This window comes from Topomyia yanbarensis, chromosome 3, assembly GCF_030247195.1.
Source record: "Topomyia yanbarensis strain Yona2022 chromosome 3, ASM3024719v1, whole genome shotgun sequence".
Taxonomy (NCBI): Eukaryota; Metazoa; Arthropoda; class Insecta; order Diptera; family Culicidae; genus Topomyia; species Topomyia yanbarensis.
Window position 1 is genome coordinate 252,420,830 of NC_080672.1, and position 26,084 is coordinate 252,446,913.

The 26,084-nt window shown below is 39.9% G+C and overlaps 1 protein-coding gene across 16 annotated transcripts in view; it reads right to left on the reverse strand.

The window, feature by feature from the left end:
• Positions 1-1,590: 1,590 nt before the first annotated feature.
• Positions 1,591-26,084, reverse strand: part of LOC131692905 (GATA zinc finger domain-containing protein 7) — a 125,921-nt gene continuing 101,427 nt past the window's right edge. For 8 of the 16 annotated variants that reach the window (XM_058980291.1, XM_058980286.1, XM_058980285.1 and 5 more), the window contains 8 exons: positions 23,534-23,634; positions 23,376-23,478; positions 23,201-23,319; positions 22,909-23,034; positions 22,736-22,835; positions 21,610-22,239; positions 15,531-15,694; positions 1,591-3,643 (listed from right to left, as the gene is read on the reverse strand). In XM_058980291.1, coding sequence (XP_058836274.1) covers positions 3,536-3,643; positions 15,531-15,694; positions 21,610-22,239; positions 22,736-22,835; positions 22,909-23,034; positions 23,201-23,319; positions 23,376-23,478; positions 23,534-23,634 — 1,451 coding nt within the window. In that variant the 3' untranslated portion in view covers positions 1,591-3,535. Of the gene's footprint in view, positions 3,644-15,266; positions 15,384-15,530; positions 15,695-21,609; positions 22,240-22,735; positions 22,836-22,908; positions 23,035-23,200; positions 23,320-23,375; positions 23,479-23,533; positions 23,635-26,084 lie in introns of all 16 variants that reach the window. The other 8 variants (XM_058980293.1, XM_058980282.1, XR_009306102.1 and 5 more) reach the window with 7 other exon arrangements.

Genomic DNA, 26,084 nt, shown 5'->3' on the forward strand with positions numbered 1-26,084 from the left:
GATCAGCTTGACTTGCTGCAACGTGTGAGTGGCTTTCGTTGGGTATTATTTTTAAAGTTGTTCACGCTTCGGAATACGTAGGCCATTCGTTGTAACAATGACTTCCATTGAGAGAAGTTTTCGATGGTAATTAGTGGTTCTGTCTCTCCGTTGTAGACGAGTAGCTGGCCATTCTGCTTCGAACATACAAGGAAAGTTGGAACCACGAAACCAGCCACTAGAAGATCTGGTTGGTTTTTCCATTTTGTCCCTTCATCCACAACGTTCAACCTCATTAGTTGTTTCCAGTATTTGGCTAATACGGGCCGCGACAATGGTCTGAATGAAGCCAACAGAGCACTCCCTCGAATCCGTCATAAAATATCGCCTTTTCACCGTGATAGATAACCCCTAGTAACAATTGAAGTTTTATGGTAGTTTTTTAGCCTCTCATAAAACTTAGATTGCACTTGTAGCATGCTATAAAACTTCAATTGTTACTTGGGAACGACTTTACCATGGTGTCTGATAATCTGACCCCTAGTATACTGCCCATAACAGCATAAGAGTCCCATGTTGAAGAACAGCAAGCCGAGAAAAACGCTGTTCAAGTTTGTCCCATCCATTGAGCCAAATGGATGGGACAACCATGTTTTGGTATTTTTTTTTATATTTTCTGAACAAACCCGGTAATCTTATTTGTGCAGTGTGATTCAGTGGTGATACAGAACACAATCCAACGGATAACTCATTTTCGACAAAAATCCACATGGGACTCTTATGCGTTTATGGGCAGTATAGCTATTTGCAATTATGATCTGGGAATGGACAGAAATTTTAATTGAGTCACACTTGTTTTTGATGCTACCAGTGCACATTCGATTACGCGTTTGTGTTTGTATCTGAGGTACACTGCCTCTGCAAAGCCGTTCTCACTAGCGTCAACGAATGTGTGCAGTTGTATGTCAGTATCGTCTCCTGTGGGTGTCAACGTTCGGTATCATAGAGGAATGTCTACCGCTTTTCGAAGCGCTCATCCTAGATTGCATCATCCCAACTGATTGACACAATATCCTGCAGTAGCATTTTTAAAAACATCAATCCCAAAGGGTCGAACATCAGCATAAGAATGCAAAGAGTACAGTGTGTGTTTGAAATTCAATTTCGCATTTCGAAACCAGCTGCGTTTTGAATCATTGCCACGTCACTAGCGAGCCTTATTGCATCTTGTTCTGACTCTACACTTACAAGCGTATCATCGACATAGTGACGCTTAGATATAGCCTAACGGCTGTGGATGATGACGTTGAAACCGTATAATACGTTTAATACGTTTGTCAATACACAGTATTGACTAGAGATGCACCGAATATTCGGGCCGAATACCAGCCGATTTAGATTTAAGCCGAATATACGGTACGCCGAATAATTAAACATTAAATATTCGGTATTCAGCTGAAAGCCGAATAGTACTATTCGGTGCATCTCTAGTATTGACGACACTGCTTCAATGCGTCAACTCCATTTGAAATGCACATCGTCGAGCCAACCTTTTCTATTACAGGCCAATCAAAGATTTCGGACATTTACATTAAATTGATTTTTTCAGTTATTCACTTTTATTTGATATTTTTGTTCTAGAATACAGCAATATATGTTCACGATTTTACCATAGTGTAGTGATTTAAATTGAACAGTACAGAATTTGACCGATAGTCGCTACGTTTAGTTATACCCGAAAAACTCAAGTTCTGGCGTTCGCTCGTATAAAAATATATTCACTCTTGCTTCCCGTAATCTGCTAATTTCGTGCTAATGTTTTGTTGGATTATTTGCGGAGTTTTTCGTAGTTTCGCTCTGGTTCGCCTATCTAGTAATTATTGTTTCTTTTTGTTGTTCGCAGCATTTAGTATTGTTTTGTTAAGCTTTTGAAGACCTAAATATTACCTTAGGTTATTGTGATGTATTTTTTATGGTTTAGTAGCGCAAATAAATTAATATATGTTATAACAGAATAGAATCCCAAAAATCATGACTCGTATTCACAAAATATTTGCCAAATATACTACAGTTTATGGGTACATGCTATGTGACCTAGAGAGTATGTATTGGAGATTCAAATAGTTTTGCGCGATAGATTCGACGTCAAATAATAACACTATCCACACTGGGGATAATAATAAATACCGGTGTGCAAAATAAATAATCATTGGAAAATTAATAACATTCTGGTGGTAAATAATTTAGCCTCTTTCGATGCGTGTACTGGTACCGATAAGGAAAGAAAAAAGTCGCCTTGTTTGTATGCAGAATTAGGCGCGAGGGGGGTCGGCTTCAATTTTGTCTTTGGTGGAAGACGAACGTTTGGTAGGAAACTGATGCAAATACAATTGCTGATACCTAATCGGAAGGTAAAATCGGGATGATGGAATCCACTAGATGTTGCTAAATATCAGCCTTTTTCATTCGCTCTTTTCGCAGAATACTGAAAAGTCAGGAATTTACACATGGTTGAGCTTCCGTTACTAATGCGAATGTTTTGTATGTATTCCTAAATTTTAATGGACGACATCGAATGTTTCTTATCCGTTCTCCCTATCTGTCACTGCTGTATATAACTAGCATTTGATAAATTGTGATTTTATTTGTTTACACGTAGAATATACAGTTTGTATATAATTTCAGTACCATGGTTGATAATTGATATATAGTTCTGTTGTTGATAGATGTTCAAATTACTCCTAAAGGAGCTTATTTAAGTTAGTTCAGTGCTTTGCGTTTCGCGGGAGAAAATGATATTTTACGATGCTGTTGTATACACTTTCTAAGCAAGTATCAGTTCTGTTGTTTCAATGTTAAAACACGAATTTGTTTAAAAGTTCTGAGGGATTAAATGAAAAGTTTCTCCTTTGGTATGAATTTCAAGAGTATATAATGTAATATGTATATAAGTATTGTTATAGTAAAAATGTTCTCTATCAAGAACACAATGCTAAAATAAAAGCACTTCACGCACGTATTACTCGGAAAGGAAGCTGTTTTTGAATGATACCTAAATCATAGAGTAGCTTGCGAAAATCCAATACTTGGTGTGTAGCTTCACTAAAAGCTAAGCTCAACTTGTTCGTTTCTAGTTCGTCACGCTACCCAGCATCTCTAACTAATACAGCATATTTTATAATGATTAAACCGATTAATTAAATACATGTTAGTAAATAGATAACACTTGAAATATGTATAATCAACTTTCCTTCACTTCGCCGCCTGTCATCGGGCGCACTTACTAAACTTTAGGGTGAACCAAAACTTTTTCTATTTTGATTTAGAATTGTCTTTTCTCATTTTTCGGCTAGCGAAAAACATCATTCTTCCAGAATTTTTCTTATCCAATTTTCGTTCAACGCTGGACGTAATTCAGTTTCTGACATAGCGATGACTGTGTGATCAGTGGCACTCATTCGATGAGTACTTAGGGAACTATTTCCTCCAACTTACCACTTATGGGCTTACTATTATTTGGCTTATAGTTTCTTCAATCTATTCACTGTAGAGTTTTCTAATGAATTTTAGGTGCGCTCCGATCGTTGATTGTTCGATTTCGCTTCAAGGTGGCACCACGTTTTATCTGATCCATCAGTGACTCGTGGCAAATCCGTGGGTCAGGCTACAAAAGAAAAAAAGTGTTGTTGAAACTTGATCACTAGTGGTGCGTTTAGTACACTTTTAATAGGAACAATTCAAAAAATATTTTTTTACAAAAAGCTTCAGTCGGTGTAAATGTGGATTAATTGGTATTTATGCCTGCATATTTCGGTGCCTTTTTAGAGTATTTTCAGCAGAAAGCTATTCTTGTAGGTGTTATAGTTCAAAGCCTGGCTGCCCGAGCAGAGTCTGATAACAAATTGAGAACTAAACTTGATGTTGTGATGTAGTAGGGAATGATTGCTCAGGTTGTTATCATTTTGGTCGGCATGCCTTCATTGATTTATTGCTTACTGTTCGTTTTTGAAAATTCACCATTCGCTGGCTTTGTCCAACTTTCGAATTTGAATCGCTAGTTGGAACGCCTGAGATGTCAAAAATTTTCGAAAGGGGGTGTTAGCAGTGGAAATTACATATCAAGCCTCTGTCAAATTTACTATCAAAGTAAATTTGACAAGAGATGTGGATGCTTTTTAGTTGGACAATGGTCCAACTAGCGGAGGTCCAGTTAAAAATGCGACCATTTATACCATAAGGCCATTTGGCATACGATCATTTATTGCATAATGGTCATTTGGTACAATAGCCGTTTGATATTTGGTCCTTTTCAGTGGCGCAGTAAGAAAAATTTCCTGGGGGGGGATATGAATATTTTTTATGTATATTTATATATATTTATAAAAAAAGCCAAAAATGTTCAAAAACATTCTGAACAGGAAAAAAAATGTACAAAAACCAACAACTCAGTAAACGGGTTTGGGTAGTCACCCGACCCACTAATACGACTAATCTTGCACGGAACCTGATTCCTCCCCGGCATTACCTTCCGGCATTATTTCGGGAAGAGATTTTTTTTATGTGCAAAACACACACTCCTATCCAGCTAGTTCTTTCCTGCCATTTCCGCATGGTAGTGGGAAAGCTGGCTGTGGGTCTAGAATTAGTGCTCTTCCCCTACGAGGACAATCTGGGCGGCAAATTTCAGACTGTCCAATTTACTGAGCCTTTCAGTTCCCTTGTGCCATTTAGTATCACTTCCTCGCTGAGCTTCTGGCTGGTTCGCGAACTACTAGGTCTAGTCCCCAACAATGTATCTAACCCACTCCGACGAAGAGTACCCCGGCGAGAGAAGTTCGAAAGCGAGCCAACTAGCCAGGTGCCGAGGTCAGTTCGGCGATCCCGGTAGAGTAGGGCGTCCGGTTTGCTGGAGCCCCGGCGCGACTGGTGGTGTCTTGTCGCGGTCTACGCAGTCTAGTTTCCTGCGGTGAATTTGACTGCACGCTGACGGAGAGTTCCCCGACGAAAGAAATTCTCCTGATATCGATTCTTATCTGCTTTCAGAACCACAACTTCTTGAGCCCTTTGGCTTCGTGACCGGTGCCATTGAGCGCCGCAACTCCGTTAAGCCATTTAGTTCTCTCCTTGGGCCATTTAGCACTACTTCCTTGATGAGCCATTCAGCTCCTTGCCTTGTTCGCAAACTATTCGGTCTAGTCCCTGACGATGGACCTGACCTACTCCGACAGAGAGTTCCCCGGCGAAAGAAGTTCTCCCGGAACCGGGCCAATAAGCTAGGTGCCGAAGTCAGATTCCGGTGCTAGGTGCAGGGCGTCCGGTTCATTGGTGACTCGATTACCCGCGACTGGTGGTGTCTTGTCACGGTCTACTCAGTCTAGTCCCCAGCGGTGAATCTAGCTTACGCTGACGGTGAGTTCCTTGACGAAAAAAAGTTCTTCCAATACTGATTCTTCATTGGTCGTTGCTATTTTTCTATCGGAACAACCAGTGGGGTGCCGTGGTCGGTCTAGTGATTCCGGATAGAGCGTGAGGTTTGATTCGCTGACGTTTAGAGACGACTCATTCTCGGTACTCTGTTGCAGTCTACTCGACTAGTCCTCGGTGGTAGACATAGCTTATTCCTGCGGAGAGTTCCTTGGCAGTGATTGCTCTCCTGAAACCGTTACTCGTTGTTCATCACTCCGTTTCCGATGTAAGACAGTCATGATCTAGATCATAACTCTGTTTACTGCGTTCCGCGTCTATACGCTTGTCATTCTGTAGGCTCCGACAAGTTTGGATGAGCCGATAGGTCCACTTTCCTTCCTCCGTATTGTCCCATTCCTGCTGCCACGTCACCATCGAATCGATTCTGATAACCTTCCTCGCGTTTCTGACGTTTCATTGATTGTAGCACTTGATATTCTCCGTCAGGGTGATGCAGATGGGGATCATCTCGGCGATAACGCATACTGCCTCCGGTACGCAATCGCAACTCGTACGACCACCAGCCGGAACGTCCTGTTCAGCTTTTCGCGGTTCCACTTGGTTTTCAGCGCCGTACCCCAGACAGGAGTCCCATATCGCAGTATCGATGATAAACACTAATAATAGACCGACATTTCGCAGGTGTAATCAACGTGTTTGCTAAAGCTCAACGAGTCGTCGATTATCACTCCCAATTTCTTTAGTGCTCGCTTCGATACAATCACACAGCTTGCATCTAATCGATTTACCAACTAGCGAAGATTACATATCAAGAAGACTGACATCTCTTTCCTTGCCCCATATAAATGAGAAGCGACAGATGTTACAGCACCTCTATTATATTGTGTATTGTAAAGTTCAATGTAAAAGTAAATGTGTGTGCGTACCTCTATCTGGAACGCGTAACATTTACCCGGAAGGGAGGTGGTGTTGGTGTTACACTGTGCCAAATCCGAAGAGTAAATCCAAATGATGTTCGTTATGACATGGCCCTTTAACATTGTGCATCTGTGCAGAGGATGACTGTCATTTGATTTTTTGCAGACATGATTTCGAACAATAATCATATAGCAATTAGAAGCATATATTCCGATTTTCAAAGCAGTGATATTTTAGCTTTGAAATTTGATCAGCCGTGTTTGAAAAAGTCTGCTGTCGTATTTGAACAGATTATCCAATATAAACGAATTATTATCATTAAAAAATTGAAAAGAAGTAGTTAAAAAATCAACTAGTTTTTAACCCTTTTGTGCCCAACTTTTTTCTAGTGCTTGTATGATTTCAAAACTTTTAAATATACTTTATGATGTTCGGATTATCTATAACACGCGTTAAAGGTTTAAGGTATGGAATACGAATGAGACCTGCTCATCGTCCGCTGTATGTTTTATTCATTCTCAGATCTCCAAAGAGAGTGAGTTCCTCTCTCTCTTTGGTATAGACCATTTATCTGGTCATTACAACTTCTTCACCCTTAAGATGCTGGTGGCATTTAAATTCATTATAATTTCACATTTCTTGAAATTCTTATAGAAAATAACAAGCTTTTTTCTTTAATCTACGTACACAAAATATTCGGTTATAGATCATATGTAAAATATCGAAAGATAAGAAATGATCACTAAAACTAGCTGTATTAACTCAATGTTTTCTTTTTAGCATGCAATCTCGCCGACCTTCTTGGTTTTGATGTCATGCTTGACTTCAACTTTGTACTTTTGTTCGCAAACCCCCGAAAGGTTTCCTCGTGAATGGCCGAAAATCCTCGAAAACCATTGTCATTTTCTGAACAGAAAATGCTATTGTTACGCCTCGGTATCTTACAGCTGATAATTTCATCGCTGTCATCTATTGTCACGGATTGCGAATAAGCGGACTGTATATGAGAGAGATTGCAATGAACTTGAACCGATAACCGGAGCCCGAGAACAGATACACCGGAGGAGTTTACAGTAAACCGAAAGAACAAATATAAACGACCGCGTTACAAAACTACGTCTTTATTTCGTCACGTACGCACATCAAGTGAAAATTTTTCTTCCCTTTTCTCTGTTTCCGTTTTTATTATAGGTATTTGTAGATAGACCGGCGATGCATCGAGGGGTGCACCGCAACATCCTCCCCGCCTTGAGACAGCGCCTTAATCAGGAAGTGGGCACAGCTTTTGGATCGATCGTTGATACTCAGATTTACCTCTCCGCAACGTAACGTTGCGCACCAATCCTCGTTGATCAGGGTGTACTGCTACGACTCGAGCCAGCTCCCAGGCCGAAGGCGGTGTGTTGTCGTTTTTAATCAAAACCAGCTGGCCTGGCTTGATGTTTTCCTCGCTCGTTCTCCATTTCCCCCTGGTCTGTAAAGTTGCGACGTATTCGTCACGCCGTCGATTCCAGAATTCGGCAGTGTAACGCTGAACTCTCTGCCAGCGTTCGAGCCGATTCATTGGCACATGGTTGACGTCTGGTGCGGGCAGTAGGTTCAAAGGCTGACCAACCAAAAAATGTCCTGGAGTGAGAGCCTCGCAGCTGTCTAATGCCGATGATATTGGGCATAACGGTCTTGAGTTGAGACATGCCTCAATTTGGCACAGCACTGTTGACAATTCTTCGAAGGTTAGTTTCGCGTTTCCAACAACCGGACGAAGCAAGCCCTTGGCGCTCTTAACAGCCGCCTCCCAGATACCGCCCTGGTGAGGACTAGACGGCGGAATGAACCTCCAACGAATCCCTAGATTTCCCAAATATCGTTCTGCTTCTTTGCTGTGAGATTTTATCGTTGAAAAGAGCTCCTGTATCTGTCGATCGGCACCAACCAGGTTCGTACCGTTATCCGACCAGAACTCGTTGCAGTATCCTCGGCGAGCAATCATCCGTTTCAGTGCTCCCAAAAACGTATCAGTTGAAAGGTCTCCGGCCACCTCCAAATGCACGGCCTTAGTCGAGAGGCAGACGAACACGACTATATATCCCTTCATCGAGCGTTCACCCCGAGTGTTACTACAGCGCACAAGGATCGGACAAGCATAGTCCACTCCAACATGAGCAAACGGATGTGACGCTGTAACACGAGCCGCTGGAAGACTCCCCATGAGTTGCTTCGCTGTTTTAGCCCTTTGACGACAACATTTCACACAGCTGTTTATCACTTGTTTGACGACGCCTTGGCAGCCCTTGATCCAGTAACGTTGATTAATTGTTGCCGTCAGCAGCGACGGCCCAGCATGGCAATTCTGCAGATGCAATTCTTCCACCAATAACCTTGTGAACCGGTGAGCCTTAGGCAGTATCACCGGGTGTTTGACTTCGAATGAATATGATGACTGTTGCAGCCTTCCCAAAGCTCTCAGGGTGCCATCACCATCTAGAAACGGGTATAATTCGGCGATTTGCGACTTCGAGAAAACTTCGCCATACTGCAGCAAGTAGTCGATTTCTTTCTGGTAAACCTCGAACTGAGCCATTCGTGCAAACTGTAACCTTGCATCATGCAGTTCAGACGGCGAAAGACAATCCGAACGTTTGGGTTGCCCTGACTTCGTTGCCTTCAGGTTGAAAATGAATCGTTTGATATACGCCAACTGTCGACAAGCTGCACGCAATACCGATCGCCGATCAAGTATCTGCTGCTCTATCCCGTAGTTAGTACATGTGCGATGAACCGAAACGTTAAGAGATTGAAACCGATTACGAATCTCAAGTGTATTGTAGTCAAATGCTTCGTCCGGTACGTTTCGTTTCCAGTTGCCAGAATCGTCAGCCAGCCAGGTTGGTCCGGCCCACCACAGTGAGTGGTTGACAAGTTCCAATGGTGTTATTCCGCGGGATGCGCAATCTGCGGGGTTTTGCAGCGAGGGAACGTGACCCCATTGTCGTCGTGGTAGGATTTCCAAAATCGACGAGACTCGATTCGCGATGTAGGTGCTCCATTTGCGAGGGTGGCTGCTGAGCCACTGCAAGACTATGGTCGAGTCTGTCCAGGCATATTTCTCAATCTGAAATCGATTGAGCGGTTCTGCTATCTGCTTCATCAGCTTCGCCAGAAGCTCAGCTGCATTGATAGATAGTTGCGATAGATTTTGCTTCATCTCGACCCATAATTCTTCAACGCACAGCGGTAACGGGTCGTGCCAATTCAAGTCATACAGCCAACACTGCTGGTACAGGATTTTCGCTCGAACTATCACAGGCGCAAACCATCCGAACGGATCGAACAGTCTCGCCGAGTCTGACAGCATCTGATGCTTCGTATTGGGTGTGTCCTTCTGTAGATTCACCTTGAACATAAATACATCTTCATGCGGTAACCAATGCGTTCCTAGTGCCTTGATTGAATTTCGTTCGTCAGGAAACTGGATAGGAATAGCATCTTCATTGATATCTGTAAGTGAATTGAGAACTTCTGCTGAGTTAGAACTCCACTTCCGCAGCACAAACCCCGCGCTATGTAGAATCTCGTTGATTTGCTGGATCAGTTGTATGGCTTCCTCCTCCGACCCCGCTCCGGATGTCAGATCATCGACGTAGGTGTGATACTTGATCCGCTCCGTCGCAGCTGGATACTGCTGTTCGTATGCTTCCGCTGCCTTCTTCAGCGCTGACATCGCAAGGAATCCAGAATTCTTCAAGCCGTAGGTCACCGTGAGTAAACGAAAGTGCTGAATCGGTTTATCTGATGAATCTCTCCAGACAATACGCTGATAATCTGTATCCTCAGAATGCACCAAAACTTGGCGGTACATTTTTTCAACATCCGCTGCAAATACCACTGGATATGACCTGAACCTCAATAGTGCTTCGAATAGGTCTGCATTAACGTTGGGTGCATTTAGTAGTATGTCGTTGAGCGCTACTCCGGAAGTCGTGGCACAAGAGCCATCAAAAACGACTCGGAGTTTGGTCGTAAGGCTATCCTCTTTCACGACCCCGTGATGTGGCAAGTAACAAGACTGGGTACAGTCTGGATCCGTTTCCGCTTCTGGTATTAATTCCATGTGACCCAATTTTCGATACTCGTTCATGAACGATACGTATCTCTCCTTGAAGTTTGCATCCCTTTGAAATCTGCGTTCCATTGCTATGAGGCGTTTGGTAGCTGCGGTGATTCCCCGAGCTTAAGCTTTGAATCATCCAGTGGCAATCTGACGATAAAGCGACCCTCCTTCGAACGTGTGACAGTCGAATTGAAATGTTCGATGACCCCTTTCTCTTCCTCTGTCCAAAGCTTTGAATTTGGAAGTTCTTGGTCCTCCCAGAATAGTCGCAGAGTGCGATCGATGTCAACATCCTGGTGCAGGTTGATGACCTTGTGGTGAGCGTGTGTACACCATTGCTTCGAAATTCTTCCTGCAACCATCCAACCGAAAATGGAACGCTGTGCCACAGGAATTCCATTGTGATCCTTGACCTGTCCTGCTTGCAGTATAGACAGGAAGACATCTGCTCCCAGTATGACGTCTACTGAGCTTGGTTTGTTGAATTGCGGATCGGCTAGTTTTAGACCCTCCAAATACGGCATATTCGATGCGCTAAATTGTTGGCACGGTAGAGTTGCAGCCAACTTCCCCATAACGTACGCTTGAGTGGCGAGCTTTACTTTCTCGTCGAAACGCGATGAAATCATCAGCCTGACCATGCCGGCGGTGGTGCCGACTACTTCCCCATTGACACCTGTGACTTCCACAGTAGCATTCATACGCTTAAGTCCAAGGCGCTTGGTACAGGCCTCGGTGATAAGTGATGCTTGAGATCCGGAATCGATTAGAATTCTTACCTCATGAAACTTCCCATTATTTCCTTTTACATTTGCCACCACCGTGAGTAGCAGTGCGAAAACAAACGGTTCACTGTTGACGATCGTTTGCGCTGCATTTGATGAAATCGGCGTGATTTCCGCTTCTTGTTCCTCTTGTTTACTTGTCTGATTCTCGGTAGGCTTCTTTTCCGGTTGCTTGCTATCCTTTCGACACAGCATCGTGTGATGTTTCTGCTTGCATTCTGGAGTACGACAGACTGATTTCGACGTACATCGCTTCGCTGTATGAGACGAACGTAAACAATTAAAACACAGTTTCGAAGCAACCACAAACTCACGACGTGCAGACAAATCCATCGCCTTAAAATCTTCACACTGGTACGTAGGATGATCCTTGCAACACTTCGCACATGTTGAGGTTGGTGTTCCGGCATGAAATGCTTGAATCTTTTTCTCGTACTGAACGGGCTTCACTTCTTTCTTCACTGTGTCGCTGATTTGCTTCTTCCCGAAAGCTGAGCAAGTTTCCAATGCATCACATCGTTTCTGCAGGAACTCCAGAAAATCTGTAAATTGTGGGTTTTCAATGTCAATTATTTTTTGTGCCCACAGTGAGCGGGTTTCTCTATCCACTTTCTCCAGCAAGAAATGAATCAGCCATGGATCCCGTGTCTCGTACTCATTTCCCAGCGCTTTGAGCTGGCGAATGACGTCATCGGTAACAGCCACCAGTTTCTTCAACCCGGTTGCATTATTGACCGATGGTTGATCAACGAATTCCCGAATGAGGGCAAAAACCGTGTATTTGTTTTTGTCGTAATAGCCAACGAGTGTTTCCCATGCTTCGCGATAATTGGCATCACTGATTGGGAAAGAATTTATCATCCGCTTTGCTTCCGCATCCAAATACGAAAACAAGTATTGCATTTTCACCGAATCTTTGAGATCCCGTCTGTTATGAATCGTACTTTCAAATAGATCCTTGAAAGAGCGCCAACATTTCCTTTCTCCCCCAAATACTGGAATATTCAGCAACGGCAGCTTCACATTAAGTTGTGGCTCCTGGTGATCTGGTTGATCTAAGACTGCTGGCTGATTCTGACGACAAAGTACCGCTACCTGTGTTTCCAAAAGTGCTTGAATTGCGTCTCGCAGATCGTTATTCGGTGCATCCGATTTGCAGCTGGATACCGATGCATTTTCCTGTTGGTTTTCCAGGTATTGGCTGTAAATATCCTTTATTTGGAAATACACCTCGTCGAATTGGAGACGGTAATTGAAAACCGACGCTATATCCTCCAAATGCTCTGTGTGCTCCTCAATCGCAGTTTGAACGGCTTCGAAGTTTCCGGCAAGTTCCGTGAGCTTTTGTCGCCTTTCATGTACTTCCCCGACCGAAGGTTTTCGCATTTGCATATCACGCGCGACGGATAACTCCCATTTAACTTTTGCGAACATAACCTCTCGTTGCGAATGCAACTTTTCCGCGGCGGATTGTTCCATAATTCGGACGCGAAGGACCAAAATGTCACGGATTGCGAATAAGCGGACTGTATATGAGAGAGATTGCAATGAACTTGAACCGATAACCGGAGCCCGAGAACAGATACACCGGAGGAGTTTACAGTAAACCGAAAGAACAAATATAAACGTCTTTATTTCGTCACGTACGCACATCAAGTGAAAATTTTTCTTCCCTTTTCTCTGTTTCCGTTTTTATTATAGGTATTTGTAGATAGACCGGCGATGCATCGAGGGGTGCACCGCAATATCTATGGAAGGCGCCCTTGCACGTTTTCTTCCGCTTTCGAAAGTATTTTGAATACTTGTAGTGTTATTTCTGTTGGCGTTCTCCTTAACGATGAGCAAAAGGACGTTTCCACAAACTCGCTGTTTTTTCTCTTTAGGTGCGTGCAGCTGACTGCGGTGCGCCATTAGGGTAGCGCTTCCAATTCGCACCACTTGCTGATGTCTGTTAAAGCTCTCTCCTACTCGACCAAATGCTTCTTGGACTCTCTTGGTGAACACTCAACCAGTGGTCCAATGGGCGCACAGGTTAAATGACTCGCAACACAGCTCGAATGACTCGCACCACTGCTCGAAAAGCTCACTACTAGCGTTCCGAAGCTCTGTGTGATCGTACCACCACTATTTAGGTATATTATTTGCCTAATTTGGTTTGGCGTCCAAAATGGCGGAAGTGGCGTCACTTCAGACTTTCTACCAAACACTTCTTTTGAAATTTCACTATTTTTTTTATTTTCGTAGACAATATATATATATATATATATATATATATATATATATATATATATATATATATATATATATATATATATATATATATATATATATATATATATATATATATATATATATATATATATATATATATATATATATATATTTACGCTTTCGATTTTTTATAGCTTACTTTTATTTCACCAAGGGCTTTTCACTAAAATGTACACAATGACGCGCTTAGCGTCGGATAACTTACCCGAACACTTTTTTACCAGTTAGCACGAATTTTTTATACAATTTTGTTTTAATTAACTTGTACGCACTAGTTCTAATTAATACGCACTAATTAGTTTAATTTATTTAATAAACCACCGACACTTTTTTTTAGCCTCGTCGCCAGTTTTTAAATATACTTTATGATGTTCGGACTATCTATAACATGCGTTAAAGGTTTAAGGTATGGAATGCGAATGAGACCTGCTCATCGTCCGCTGTATGTTTTATTCATTCTCAGATCTCCAAAGAGAGTGAGTTCCTCTCTCTCTCTCTCTCTCTCTCTCTCTCTCTCTCTCTCTCTCTCTCTCTCTCTCTCTCTCTCTCTCTTTGGTAAATACCATTTATCTGGTCATTACAAAAACTATTTTCCCTTGAAAACGGTAAGATCACGAAACACGAATAGTCTATTTTCATAAATATAGGTGCTTTCCTTGTAGAAGCTGTTCAATTTTTACGTTCCAATGCTCAATACAATTCTCCAAGAATATTTACAATAGTCCAATTGCATGGAAAACGTAGCCAGTCTAAATTGATAAGTTTTATCAGTTTTCAATAATATTGCACCATAACGAAGGTATATGAAAAAATCATTTTCCGTTGTAAACGTAAACTGTGCCTGGCAGCACTGCTCCATCGAAGTCCAATCAGACTAATTGCCATAACTTCAGTTCAAGAGTTGATCCTTGTAACTGTTTTTACTCAAATAGAAGGCAATACTCATATTCATTAACCTTACTTGTTTTTGTGAGCCAATCTTGCCTCAATCAAAAATTATAGCTATTTAAAAACGTTGTTGTCCACAAACAACATGGGCATGAATGAATTAAGGTTGGAGAGAGAATGGGCCAAAATCGAAAACGAAAAAAGCAGTTTTTTCCACACCGATCTAATATCTTCATAAAAATCAATCAGCTTATGTAAAATGTTGTTACAGTACTGCTGATTGATTTTTATGAAGATCTAACACTCGGTGTGGAAAAAACTGCTTTTTTCGTTTTTGATTTTTGCCGATTATTTCTCCAACCTTAAGCGGAATATAGGTTACATTGCAAATTGTATTCTATTGATTGTAGTAGGGGCGTCATTCAGAAATAGTGAATTTTGTGTGTGCATATTAATTTACATTACATTTACTTCACGACTTGCAAGTCGATTGGCAACTGTCCTTCACATTTAAAAAAATATAAACATCTAATGACAAGTCTGCAACATTACAAAATAGGTTACACAGCTTGCATGGGTTCAATGCTCAATCCCCGCAGATAGAGTTAGATATTATTCTAACCCGAAAAAAGGCAAATCAACTCAAGATTAAAAAACATTTATAATTTATATAACGGAACTAAGCATTAAATTAATATCATGTTGATTATTAACAGTGTTATCGTTAGGTTGTTGATCGCAAGCTAAGCTTACATACGCAATAAAGCAAAAAAATCAAACAATTAAAACTGTTAGTTATAACGGTTGCATTAGAAACAGTTGAAGGAGCTTAAAATTGTTAGTTTGTACTTTCACAGAATTACAAAACGAGAACTCGCACGTCTCACCTTAGAAACGGAAGAATTTCATTCAACATACAAGCTTAGTACTAAAAGCTGTGCGGCTGACGAAAACTTTACGGTAGATTAAACGTTCTGATAGTATTTCTGGTAATAGTCATCATCCTTAATCAATACAAATTTGCACAATCGCAGTAAAAATAAAAATTGAACAGCTCAAATTAATATTTTGACTTTCAAATAACCTACTATGCAGTAGTGAATAATTATTAGGTAAACTAAACATCAATGAGTGAATAATGTAGTTCTTACCAGCGCTTTACTGTTAATCAGGTTCCGCACAGCAAAAGCTTTCCCTGAAAGTCTTTGTTCCGCCAGTCTTGCGTTTAGATTTTCCAAAAACCCGACATTGGTTTTGGCGAGTACGTTGTTGGCGTTGTTAGCATTGCCCACGTTGCTACTACGGGATTGTTGATCTGAGGAGAACAAAACGACATTTCGTTAGTATTGCATTGAAAAAAATGAAAATTTTAAGCACTCAAACAACGTTCTAGAGCACACTGTATGGGTTTCGAAACCCAATTATCCAATTGATGAATAAGCTGTCCATATAAAGCTATGCTGCACAACATGCACTGAATTTTGACGATTCTACATGTGTTGAAATTAATAGCAGTTAAATTTCGATTGACGCTGATGTGTACTTTAGGAGTTTGCGTATTGAATTCTACCACTTGTCCTTATTTATATTTCATTTCATTTCCGTTCAATAGATTGAAACATATCTAATAATTTGCAGTGATTTCTATATTAAACGCGCCTAGCCCAGTTAACATGTTAGTGAAACATTTTGTTTATTTAATAAACACTAGCCTGGCCATTTTTGCAACATCTCTCGATCTCGAAGTTTCCTATTAGCCTAAAAATGGATTGAAGTGAACCAAAGACAATTTTATTGAAATTTTCCATTTTTTGCTTTTGTCCTTATACAGGGTGTTTAGTTCGTGGTTAAGAACCTCTCGAGGGGTGATAGACTGCCATGTTTGGAGAAAAAATTGTTCTACACATACCATCAAATCTCAAACGTTACAGAGTTATTGAACTTTTTGTGTAAAAAACTTTTTTGGCTTAAAATACCTCTAACTAGTAAATGACAAAATATTTCAGCAAATCAAAAATCAAATAACAAGCAAGCAGCATGGCTTTTATAAAGGCCGCTCAACAACATCAAACCTTTTAGAATTTGTAACATTTACTGTAAATGCAATGGACAATGGCAACCATGTGGAAACACTCTACACAGACTTTAGTAAAGCATTCGACCGTATTGACATACCTTTATTACTATTCAAACTGCAAAAATATGGCATAGAAAATAAACTATTGAAATGGCTCGAATCATATTTAACGAAACGTCAACAAACAGTTCGCTTTCAGAATATACTCTCGGAACCAATTTCTGTCACCTCTGGCGTACCCCAGGGTTCCCACTTAGGCCCTCTTCTTTTTATTTTGTACGTTAATGACATTACCTTTATACTCAAACATCTTAAAGTGCTTATATATGCAGATGACATGAAACTTTTCATGGAAATAAGAAATGTCAAAGACACTGAAATATTCCAAAACGAAATAAATATATTCCACTCGTGGTGTAGCAAAAGTCTATTCCAACTTAATGTAAAGAAATGCAACTCAATAACCTTCAGCAGAAAAATTTCAAATGTTCCCATAGACATACACTTAGGCAACCAACTTGTAGAAAAATGCAAAATTGTACGAGATTTAGGCGTAATCTTAGACTCCAAGCTCACATTTGTTGAACATTATAATACAATAATAAATAAAGCAAATAGTATGCTGGGCTTTGTTAAACGTTTCACCTACAATTTTGAAGACCCTTACACAATAAAATCATTATACAACACATATGTCAGGCCAATTTTGGTATATTGCAGCATAGTATGGAACCCATACACTGTCCTGTACGAAGAACGCATCGAATCAGTCCAAAAACAATTTATTTTGTACGCGCTTCGTAAACTAAACTGGACGACATTTCCTCTTCCATCGTATAAAGCACGTTGCATGCTCATTAATATACAAACACTCAAAGAACGCCGCGAATTTGCCATGCTTTACTTTATCAACGACATTATTTCTCAGCGTGTACAATCCACATCATTACTTTCGCAAATAAAATTTTATGTACCTAGCCGACAACTAAGAACTCGTAATTTATTCCAAGAACAATCTTTTAGGACAAACTATGCTAAAAATAGCCCCATCAATAGAATGATGCGTCATTATAATGAAAATTGTGTAATAATTGACCTTTCCATGTCTAGAAAACAAATCAAATCTGAACTAAACCGTAGAAATAATGTATAGTATATAAGTAAATATTGTAAAACTATTCTATGTAGTCTACATATGCTTGACGAAAATAAATAAATTACTTTAAAAGTATATTTTGTATTTTAAATCTTTTAAAGGTGAGAAAATTTCCTATTGAATGGTATTCTCATATCTTTTTGTTAATTAGTTTTAATTACCTTGCTGCAAAGTAGTTAAAAGTTAGTGTTTTTGAGGAGGTTTTTGCTAATTTTCTCGAAATAATGAAGTATGATTATAGCAATATCCATTATCCAAAAGTTGGGTTTTCGGACGATTCATAATTTGTTCTCGGACGTCATATTCCTATCTCTTCTCATTTCTTTGTAATTTCATTACTATACTTTTCCTGTAACCGACTTGCAAGTGCTTAAAAGACTCTAATCTAAAAAATATGCTTATATCGTTATTTACAAGGTTTCATTGGAAAGCTGAGAAAATATCCTATCAATGTATGTACAAATATCTTTAGTTAAGGGTACTATATGATTTTTACTATCGAAATAACTCAAAATTTGCGTTTTTGGATAGTTTTGTAATTATTCTAATTGTAAATCAACAAAATTTATCGTTACTATTGTTCATTTGATGCCTCTTAATGTTCTCTTCAACTTTTTATGTGACACTCTGTCTATATCTCTTTTCATTTTGCTGCTATTTAATAGTTAACACAGTATGACCTCGCCACAAATGTAGTGGGTTCGAAATCGTTATTTTTGCATATGAAACGATGTGATAAAAACGAAACTAAAGGATATAATTGAATGGAGTCACTGTAGAACTTGCTGAGATGTATTATTTCCATGATAATAATGGTGATGTTTATTATTTACTATTTTAAGAAAACTAACAAAAATGCTAATAATAGCACTAACATTAAAGTAATTTACTTCTAAAAGAATACTAAATTCACTTAACTGAATGGTATTAATACATTTGTCTCTGTAAAATTTTGCTGGCTTTCGAATAAAGGAAAAAAAAGTACAATAAGTGCCATACTTTTTCAATTAGAGCTGGTATTAGTGAAAATGAGATAAAAATATCCATGTTGAATAACTCAAACTGATGAAAATAAGAAAAGGTGATACACTTACCTTTTCTTATTTTCGTCAGTTTGGGTTATGTCAAAGAACGAATTATGCAGCTCTACAAGACTAACAATCTGGATTATTAAAATGATGAGGTTAACTATTAGGATTTTCACGAAATGAACGAAAAAGCCATTAAAATTGTTCAATTTTTAATAAATTACTTTGAAAAGGTTACTTAAACTCATTAGCTGAAACATGTGAGGGCATCACTCAATGGGAAATTTTCTCACCTTCCCAATGGACCTAAATATTTGAAATACAAAGTATACTTTTTGAGTTAGAGGTATTTTAAGACAAATGAGTTTTTAACACAAAATAACTTTGTAATGGTTGTGATTTCATGGTATGTGTAGAACGATTTTTCTCTCCAAATATGACAGTCAATCACCCATCGAGAGGTTCTTAACCATGAACCAAAAACCCTGTATAAACTATTTAAAAACCACAAAAATTAACTTGAAATTGCATATATAAAAATTTTATCGATGCGAGAAAAAATTACAAAATTTAATTTCGCGCGGGGTCGATCATTCCTAACCAGGGGGTAGCATAACAATGTTGATGTACAGACGTTAACAGTAGTCAACATGGTTCTACCAGATTCGCCCGAAAGTCATTTACCCGAATGACGTTCGCCCGAAAACCATTTACCAGAATGGACCATTTACCCGAATGTCATTAATCCGAATACCACATTCACACAAACATAATATGAAATCGATAATTGTCTAGTTTAGAGACTTTATTGATAGACTTTAGTGATAGAAATTTTTAACCAGGGTTTGGTAAACTGAACAATAACAAGTGAGCTTATGCAGCCGAGCTAATGTGATGCGGCTTGGCCGCATATCCGAGGTCAAGGATCCGAAGCGGCGCAAACCCGCTAAGGCACCGTTGGACGAGGCGTTGATCTACCCGTCGCCGGAGTTATAGGCAGAGTTATGTGATCCTCTCGTTTGCTCGGTTTACTCAAACATAGGGGCTATAGCTACGTTAAAGCCGACTGAGCGGCAGCGAATTTAGGTGTACTGTCCGACGCCGTTGAGGTACCGTTGCCAACACCACAAATACTATTAAGGGGCAAACTGATGCATGTAGGGCGCAGTTGTCAGTAGGGCGCAGTAAGAAATTGAATCAATTAAATTAGTAATGATATGGTGGAAATCCATTTAGCATAATGTCGTTAGTAAATAGTAGCTCATAAAGGTTATGTGGCGAAGCTAGTGTGATGCGGTTTTGCCACAATTACCGAGGAACCGAAGCGGAGGTCCCTCCTCAGCAAACCTGTGATCCATTGGTATGTTTGGTTTACTGAAACATAGGGGTTGATTCCTTCTTTAAATATGAGCAGTTGGGGTGGGCCGATTGCCTGTACGCAGCGCACCTGGGTTCGAGTCCCGATTCCGCACATAGGGTTAAAAAAAATTTCATAAGTGATTTTTCTACTGACTAATGGATGGAGTCGCTGTGGTTCGAGAACAGGATGGAACCGACGCTGCAGAAGTTGCTAGCCGTGTATGGGGTTGGAGAGGTGGTAGGATCTGGATCGGTCACCAGGATGCACAGATTGCCGAAAAATTCTGTTCGTTAATCGTCGGAAGCAGCATTGACCTTCGCTGCGCCTGATTTCTAATAGATGCCTTATTTCGGGTATCTATAAATTCCACACGCTTTGTGTGATTGTAATTGGCTTTCGCTTCGGTCATCAGTATCACACTAAAGACGCATAGCCGGAGGGTGCCCTTTCGGTCATCGTATGTAATCATTATACAAAGGTCCGGGCGCAGATTTGTCGGGTCTCCTTGAACGGAGATTGGCGAGATCTTCCCCTTCTGCTCTGCAGTATTAGGCAATCCATTAGACGTTTGTTTGACAATTCAGCGGTGGGTTCTGTCAACAAGTATACTCCTGCGAACAGAAAAACTCGTCCGACAAACAACTTTGTTAGTCCGATTCGTTTGATGTTGGATCGAATCAACGATATTGTCGGACGTCGCACCCCTCGGAGTAACGTCAGAATAAGTAAAGAAGAAATAATCAGCTGATCAGAAACGTCTCATGGATTATTGCCTAATTAGCTTGTTGTTGGTTGCGGCTTCGGCTTCATATTCTTGAAGTTTGCCACTGAATTACCGACATTTTCATTCTTCAGCCCGAAACATTTGTGTTTTGAGAGAGTGAGTGTTTTCGAAGCATTGATGATCGATTTTGTCGCTTGCAGAGCGTTTTACCAGGTTGATCGCAGCGGGATCGACCACCACGTTTTCCATCGCGAAACTAGCGCGCATTATTTTTCTAACAACTACCGAATCGAAAAAAATCCCGACCGAGTAGAAAGTAATGAAAAAGTGAATCACGTCTAAACAATAAAAGCGCAAGATGGCCGCTCGATGCTGATGAAGACTTTTCGACGCGTCTAGTATAATCGCGATATTCTATTCAAGCGATGCTTAAACCTTGAACAGATTTTTTTTCTAAGCACAATACACTGCCGTGATCCGCATAACAGTCCCATTTGCTATGGGTTTCCTATGCAGGTGGAACTGTTATGCGTATCACGGCAGCACAGATTTTCAACAAAATCATATTGCAAGAGAGGACATCCCCCTATTTATCCCTTGTGTCTTAGCTTCAATACGTTACTGTGATGATCTTAAGGCGATTTTCACAATGTTGCTTTAAAACAACATCACGCATTTAAGAATTAATAGGTTTCGTTTCATTATGATTGTCCTGAACCGAAAAATGATCTTTTTCTTCCTCTGTTCATTTTAGAAAAACAAAAAAATATATCAGCAAAACAAATCATTGGCACGCATATATGTGAAACGAAAAAAAAAACGAAAAGGATTTTAGCAATTTACAAATTTAAGCAGCACAACTTGAAACATTGAAAGGAAAATTACTTGATCGGCTGTGGGTACCACCACCACCGCTAAGGCCGGAATCGTGGCCATCGCGAGAAGATTTGCCAAAGGATGAAGGTGAATAGCTAGAGTGTACCGGGCTAGCTGTCGCAAATGGGTTCGTAGATACGTAAATATTCTGAGTGGCAAAAGTTTGCTGCGGCTGTGTTTGTTGATAATAGTACTGCGCCTTTGCTTGCGTCTGTTGCTGCTGTTGGTGGGACTGTTGTTGCTGACTGTGATGATTATGATGCTGCAGCTGATTTTGGGAGGGGGCGGATGAATAAATTTGATTTTTACCGTCTCTTTGACTGTTGGACGTCAAATGTTGCTGATGCTGCTGCTGCTGTTGATGGTAGTAGTACTGTGATTGTTGTTGATGTGTTATAGTTTGCTGGGAAGATGAGTAGATCCCTTGTGAGGATTGCTGTTGTTGACTACTGATGTAGGAAGATCGTTGATCCGCCGCACTGCTTCTGTGGTATACTGGTTCATTCGACGGGGCAGTCGTATAAGTGAAGGATTGCTGTTGCGACTGATAGTGTTGAGGTGACGATTGCTGTTGTGTCTTGCTGGGAGCGATTCTGGCGTTGAGCTGAGCCAGAAATCCACTGTTCTGTTTTTGTGGACCTGTTAAGATCATAAAAAAACATGTTAGTTTAAATATAGCTAAAATGTATATGGTGTTGAATCTATTTTGACCCAATGCTTATTATTGCCATACCCACTTATAGTCATTGCCACCTTTGTTCAAATCATGGGTAGCATACAAATTGGGGAGCACGATTCGAATTTAACCCTCCGGAAGTCGCGCAAATGGCCCACTGAACGAGCTGCCGCTGGTGCGCTATGACGATTTCGCTAGATTTTCAGAGCAGTGTGCACTCAGTCCATTAGCGCGACTTCCGGAAGGTTAATCACGAGTATTTCACACTTTCAAGGACACTTGGTTCTTCGGGACGAAACTAAGAGATTGATATCAATTTTCATGCACTTCATCGATTGTGTGACTAACAATTAGGTGCCGCATCCTCCATAATAGGTCATAATATGCTCATTTCGCTAATAACTGATTGAACATCCCTTTCAGCAAATTTAACATTTGGCGAGGTATACTTTGACATACCTGGACTTGTCGTTCGAAAGCTGGACATACTCGCCAACTGTTTTGGTTGCGCGTAAATGCCTTGTTGGTTGTGACTGGATTTCAAGTTTCGGCTTGTAGACTGCATAAAATAGAATATATTAAAATTGATATATAATAGATGATGAAATGTGTTTTTTTTTTATAGAGCATACCAAATTATGACTATCACCATTAGAATTAGCAGAGTTTGGTGAAAGGTGGTGCGTGTGAACAGGTGAAGCGAAACTAGTTGGTTCATGTTTAGGCGTGCTACTACTGTATGCGTTGGTGGAATACTGCTATGCATTTTGAGGGTCACATTCGCGATAAGCCAATTCAGAATATGGAGATAAATAAAGCAGGTTAGGAATTGTTAAAAAAAACAATTAAATTTTGCATGGTGGATAGAGATTTTTTACGATTCTAGAGGGAGAAAATAGAAAGAAATTGTCTGGACTAACTTACGGATAAGGGTTGTTGCTGATTTGGCAGATTCTGATGAGCGCGTCGAAGAACACTTGGACTAGCCGGCTTGTGCCGGATTTCGTTTAAAGCTTTCACCGTTCCTGCTACGTTCCCTGGAACTACGTATTATAGTTACGACGGTTGTAATTACGAATTTGATTAAAATTATACTTACTTGGAGAATTTCCAGAAGTGCTATCAAGTAAATACGCAGGAGGAGGTGGTAAGCTTTCAGAGGATGTGTACGCAAGACTTTGCTGGGATAAATTTGGTGAGTTCTGGAATCAATGTGTTTTTAAACATTTGGATGTCTATCTTAAGCAGAATACCTACCGTTCCCAAGTTGGGGTTTGGTGTTACACTGGAGCTTCTCCGCACGGGAGGTGGAGGCTTTATTGTATTTACAGATGAGCGTCTAGCAACCCGACTAGCGCCTGTAAAATAAGGCAGAAGACATTTGTTCAATCATTCCAAATTAAATCTTGATATATACAACGGTGGTTTTAGTCTCAAAACAATATTCGACTTAATGCTACACATGTTAAAATACTAATAGAAGTAATAACATGTGATTTATCCTTTTCCTTATCCTTCAACCTAAGCAAAACATTTTTTTATCACTTTAGCTTTTTATCAATAATTTTCCAGATATATGCAACAATTATTAGATCGAACGGCACAATAGATTATTTATTTCATGGCGCAAAATGTGCATAAAATATGTTGTCTAAGAGCATGTCCATTTAATAGTTTAGTCCATTAGTATTTTTTCTTCTTCTTTGACATCAGTAATTGTCAGATAACATAAAAAAGCGATAAATAGCAACGCAAAAGTCATCAGTCGTGAGTTGATGAAAACGGAAAACATGCTCTATATAAGTATCGTAATTTTTATTAACGTTGATAATTACGACTACAAGGAACGCTAGCATAGGTGAAATATTATTACCTAACGTATAATGGGTTGCAAGGCCGATGCAATCTATTGGTTTCTCTATTTGGATATTTGAACTAGCAAATCTAACGAATTTACAATGCAGTCCACTTCCAAATATTATATATTAACATACAGTATGTAAAATAGTTTATTCACCCCAGTCACAAAATTAGTATTTATTCCAAATTCATGACAAATTGTTCAAAGTACCTTTATTTATTATTTGCATGTTCTATTGTTTATGCACTAGAAAATCAAATTCATTACAATCCGGTATGGAAAATAGGAAATACTCTCCTTGAATTATAACATCTTGAGATATCAGAACTCTTTGTCTATACAACGTATTATCACTCGGTAGTACATCGTAGAGAAGGAATAGCGAAATTTGTCTGATTACTGTCGCAATAAATAGTGATCCGGACCATTATGCAGATAAGATTAGCTTTTCTGAGCAATACTCCCACGGTCGACTATGTGGAGTTCAAATTGCTTTTTTTAGAAAAAATAGTATACTCTCGGGAGCCGGCTACCCACAGTTTAAAAAGAACCAAAAACTAAACAATATCTTTTCTTTTTCGAGTGATCGTGTACTCGAAAACCAACTAAACAACTACCTAATAAACCATGCTTTATAGGGCGCGTCGCTTGCTTAGAGCGAATCCTAGACCTTATATCCTTCCAAACGGCCAACTCCGCGACACCTATGGAAGAGCCTGATGAGTCGTCTACCTTCCATTAAGTAGGTGAAGCATCAACACTTCCCGTCTACCTTATCCCTTATCCTTCCCTTTGAACAATGGAGATGGGGGCGGCCGGCAATGATGGCTATCATGCTGTTGAGGTTTTAGTATGGTTCGGATTGGTATGAGTTCCTACTTACCACTTCCTAAGCAATCAAACATGATGAAGTCAGTGTGCAATCCGCCAAAATCATCGTCACAACGCAACGCAACGTAGGCAAAAGCCCTTAGAAAGTAATCGTACTTGAAAATATTCATATATAGTTCGCCGATCTCATACAACCATTTAAAAATATGTAAAAAGATCTTCGAGATGCATATTAACACATATTTCCTAAAATATTGTACAACTTTTCCAAACCAAATGTTATACATTAGATTTGATTTTGAAACATCATAAGCGACCAAATATTTCATTTTCTTTTTATATTGTGGTAACTTTCGATGTATAGAACTCTCCCCTAATGACCAGATAAATGGTACATCTATTTTTTTCCTTTAGGAAAATATAGGTTGCATACTAACAGGCGTTTGGCTCTAATGCGAGAAGAAAAGACTTCGGTTCTCTATACTCATCAGCGACACAGAGCGTTTCTGCTTGGCTAACCGAAACATCACTCGGTAACAGTTGCTTTAGGCGTTCACACATGTTATGTGAACTGTTTGGATTCAATGTCTAACTGACGCCAATTTGGTGTTAGTTGGATAAATCGTATGGATATAACTGTTAGCAAGTTGGTGTCAGTTACTAACGAGTGTAACACGAAATATTCAAATCGAATTTATTCCTGTAAAACGAATAGAGACGCCACTCTTGACAAAATGACGGTGGGAGATATCGTTTACTGTAATGTGGTTATCACTGGAAATTAGCAAAAATTGCCAAAATACAAGATAGCGACAAGATTGCGAAACTGCCATTCTTGAGATTTAATCGTTTCAATTCCGCAATGTTATAAAGCAGAAAAAAAATATCGATATATGATGAACAGTTCCCTAACGACTATTCTTCTTGAACCAAGAAAAAAGCTTAGGAGGATACAAAGGAATCGAGTGGGCAATAAAAAAAATCTCACCAATGGGATACCAATAAATTAAACGGGTACCAAAAATAATAATTACAAATACTTTCCAAGTTTTGCACAGCAGATAGTGAAGGGGTGAGTAAACCCATGAGCTGTCAATTTAAGACCGTCGGATTCCT